Genomic DNA, 3,673 nt, shown 5'->3' on the forward strand with positions numbered 1-3,673 from the left:
CTGGCCTGCTCTTTTCCTGCATGTTTGCAGGTTCTCACTAGTTATTCCAGCTTCCTCCACAGTCCAGAAGCATGACTGCAAGGTCAATGGTTACTCCAAATTGTCCTTGGGATGAGTGTGTGTGTGTGCATGGTTGTTTATTCGGTGTCTCTGTGTTACCCTGTGATGGTTAGCGACCTGTCCAAGCCAATCAGACGTTAGAAGGCCTTAAGTCCCACCCATCAGGGCTAAGAAAGAAAAGAGAGAGACTGTAAAACATTTGGTTATTTTTTTAACCTATGTCAAGACTCCCACACCTACACAAAATATTTGTTGTTGATAAAATCAGAGGTCAAAAAAAGAAACAATAAAAAAAAATGTACACTTTATAACTAAATATTGATATACCTTTTAATTATGCCACTTTTTAAGTTCGTTTTAGTTTTCTTTATCATCTAAAGTTGATTCGGATTCTCATTTTCTCATTATAAATATAATCTAAAGATTGTTGTGTTATTTGAACCACAGCTTGCCAACAGCAGGGGGCGCTCTAAATGCCTAGGATTTGTGCGGTTTATAGGTGCTCAGACCATGATACAGAAAACGGAGAAGCCGCAGAAACTGAGAGATAAAAACAAAATTAGTGATGAGACGTTGAAGTAAAGAAAGGCAAATATTTTGAATCCTTTCTTAATGGGGCAAAGTCTTTTAATGAACAATTTCATCGATGCAAGTAGGAATTTGTAGGGTTATTCCAGGGCAAACATCAATTTAATAGAAAACATTATTCTTTATAATTCAAGGTAGCTGTCCCTGCTTGTCATATGATCAGTGCCTGAGCTGCAGGCTGGAACAGGCACTACCAGAACCAGCCTGACTGCAACATCCTCAAGAAATGACGCATTTTCCATCACAGGTATAAATAACACGAATCATTCTTCGTCAGCAGCCGCGACCTGCAGTTCAGAGCTCCTCAGCAGCACTGAGCGCTCCAACATTCAACTATGTGCGCTGAAAGGATGCGCGCCGGGCTCTCCTAAAGCAATCTCTCCAAACGCACGAGTTTCCCCACCATGGATGGCACCAATAACACCACAACCTGGCCTGACTTGGACAACTTAACAGAGCCGCCCAAAGTTGAGGACGACGAGGTGAAGCTGAGTTACCAGGTGGTCACCTCCTTCGTGCTCGGCGCGCTCATCCTGTGCGCAATCTTCGGGAACGCCTGCGTGGTGGCGGCCATCGCGCTGGAGCGCTCCCTGCAGAATGTGGCTAATTACCTGATCGGCTCTCTGGCCGTGACCGACCTGATGGTGTCGGTGCTGGTGCTGCCCATGGCAGCTCTCTACCAGGTCCTGAACCGCTGGACGCTGGGGCCGGTTCCGTGTGACATCTTCATCTCCCTGGACATGGTGTGCTGCACCTCATCCATCCTGCACCTGTGCGCCATCGCGTTGGACAGATACTGGGCAATCACCGAGCCCATCGAATACATGAAGAAGAGGACGCCGAGGAGAGCCGCGGTTCTCATCAGCGTCACCTGGCTAGTCGGGTTCTCCATCTCCGTGCCACCGATGCTGGTGATGCGCTCCCAACCCAGCAGCGAAGCGGAGGACCGGGCCAACCAGCTGGAGTGCAAGATCAGACAGGACCCGTGGTACACGATATACTCCACATTCGGGGCTTTTTACATCCCGCTTACGTTGATGCTGGTTTTGTACGGGCGGATATTCAAAGCGGCGCGGTTTCGGATTAGGAGGACTGTGCGTAAAACCGAAAAAAAGAAGGTCTCCGACTCGTGTCTGGCGCTGTCCCCGGCGCTCTTCCACAAGAAGCCGCACGGAGACGCGCAGGGTAAGAGCTGGAAGAGGAGCGTGGAGCCGCGGCCGCTGCCCAGCGTCAACGGCGCGGTGAAGCACGCCGAGGACGGCGAGTCTTTGGAGATCATAGAGGTGCACAGCAGCTCCAGGGGCCACCTACCCCTGCCCAACACCCCGAGCCCCGCGCCCCTGTTCGAGAGCCGCCACGAAAAGGCGACTGAAGCCAAGCGCAAGATCGCGCTGGCGCGGGAGCGCAAGACGGTGAAGACCCTGGGCATCATCATGGGCACCTTCATCCTCTGCTGGCTGCCCTTCTTCATTGTGGCTCTGGTGATGCCGTTCTGTCGGGACTCCTGCTACATGCCCGGCTGGCTGGAGGCCGTTATAAACTGGCTGGGTTACTCCAACTCCCTGCTGAACCCCATCATATACGCGTACTTCAACAAAGACTTTCAGAGCGCTTTCAAGAAAATAATCAAGTGTCATTTCTGCAAACCCTGACGGATCCACAGTTTCTCCCACCTTTTCCTTTTTTCTTGTCTAAAATGGGATCTGAAGGCATCCAGGTTCACAGAGACGCGCCCCAGAAACCCGCAGAAATGATCCCGAACAATGACTCAGAGAGGGCTCTAACTGATTCATGTTGATAATCATTGTTTAATATCTCCTGGCATGTCTGTAGCCTATGCATAGATAAAGCTGTGATCGTTTAATTGAGGCTCATGTTCTTGTTCTATAATGTCTAATAAAAATGTACTTTTTTTTCACAAATTCTGAGCTTTTTATTTGATTTTTTACGATAGAAAAATTAGAGAAGTTTGTGTTAACATTGTGAGTATAGAAATATGACAATGAAATGCTTTTCGTTAAATTAGTGCAGCTGAAAGGGAAATAAAGAGGGCTTGACAGGGTGCAATCTAAAAAGGTAATCTGAAGGAGATTAAATGTTAGCCATAAAACCTTTTTCACGCACATTCGTTTTTTTTACGTCGCATAACAGTCCTTTTTAAAAGTATTCATACCCTTATGAACATTTACCACAAGCTTCAGAAACGTTTTGGGGATTTTATGCGATAGGTCGACTGAGAGTTAGTTCACAATTATAAAGGAAATAATATAACATAATTATAAAGTGGAAACAAATAACACTCAGTTTTCTAAATGGTTTTATAAGAAAACAGCTAAAAAGTTGTTTGTAAAGTCGCTGCAGCTACAGCTGCAAGTGTTCTGAAGTTTGTCTCTACCTGCTTTACAGACTGAAGGTTTTGTACCTTCTTCCTTGCAAATAACTCAAGCTCAGTCTGATTGGATGGAGAGCGTCTGTGAACATTATTTTTTGAGTATTATGTCAGATTTTGAATTGGATTTACGTCTGGCTGTATGTTTAAGGTTGTTGTCCTGCTGGAGATCTCACGTCTTCTGCAGCAGGTGTTCTCCCAGGATCCTTCTGTATTTAGCTCCATCCATCTTCCCATCAGCTCTGACCAGCTTCCGTGTCACTGGCAAAGAGAAGCGTTCCCAGAGCATGATGTTACCACCACCATGTTTTACAGTGGAGTGGGGTGTTCAGGATGATATTTCTTCTCAACGCATAGTATTTTGCATGCTTTGCCGTCTTTCATATTTTTGCTTCTTGTGCCTGTTTTTCCAACAGTGACTTTCTTCTCTTTCATAAAAACAGATTGGTAAATGCACGACTACTAGTTGTCCTGTCAACAGATTCTCCCACCTAAGCCGTGGAACTCTGTTGCTCCCCCAGAGGTACCATGGGCCTCCTGACGGCTTCTCTGATTAATCCTCACCTTGCCCAAGCAGTTTAGGTGGATGTCCATGTCTTGGTAGACCTGCATTTGGTCCATCCTCTCTCCATGTTC

The 3,673-nt window shown here is 46.7% G+C and overlaps 1 protein-coding gene across 1 annotated transcript; it reads left to right on the top strand.

Annotated features, from left to right (window-relative positions):
• The first annotated feature begins 745 nt into the window (after positions 1 to 745).
• Positions 746 to 2,545, top strand: htr1ab (5-hydroxytryptamine (serotonin) receptor 1A b). Its single transcript, XM_047373228.1, has one exon. The coding sequence runs from the start codon at positions 1,053 to 1,055 to the stop codon at positions 2,298 to 2,300; it is 1,248 nt and encodes a 415-aa protein (XP_047229184.1). The 5' UTR covers positions 746 to 1,052; the 3' UTR covers positions 2,301 to 2,545.
• The last annotated feature ends 1,128 nt before the right edge of the window (positions 2,546 to 3,673 follow it).

Source organism: Girardinichthys multiradiatus, chromosome 8 (genome assembly GCF_021462225.1).
Source record: "Girardinichthys multiradiatus isolate DD_20200921_A chromosome 8, DD_fGirMul_XY1, whole genome shotgun sequence".
NCBI lineage: Eukaryota > Metazoa > Chordata > Actinopteri > Cyprinodontiformes > Goodeidae > Girardinichthys > Girardinichthys multiradiatus.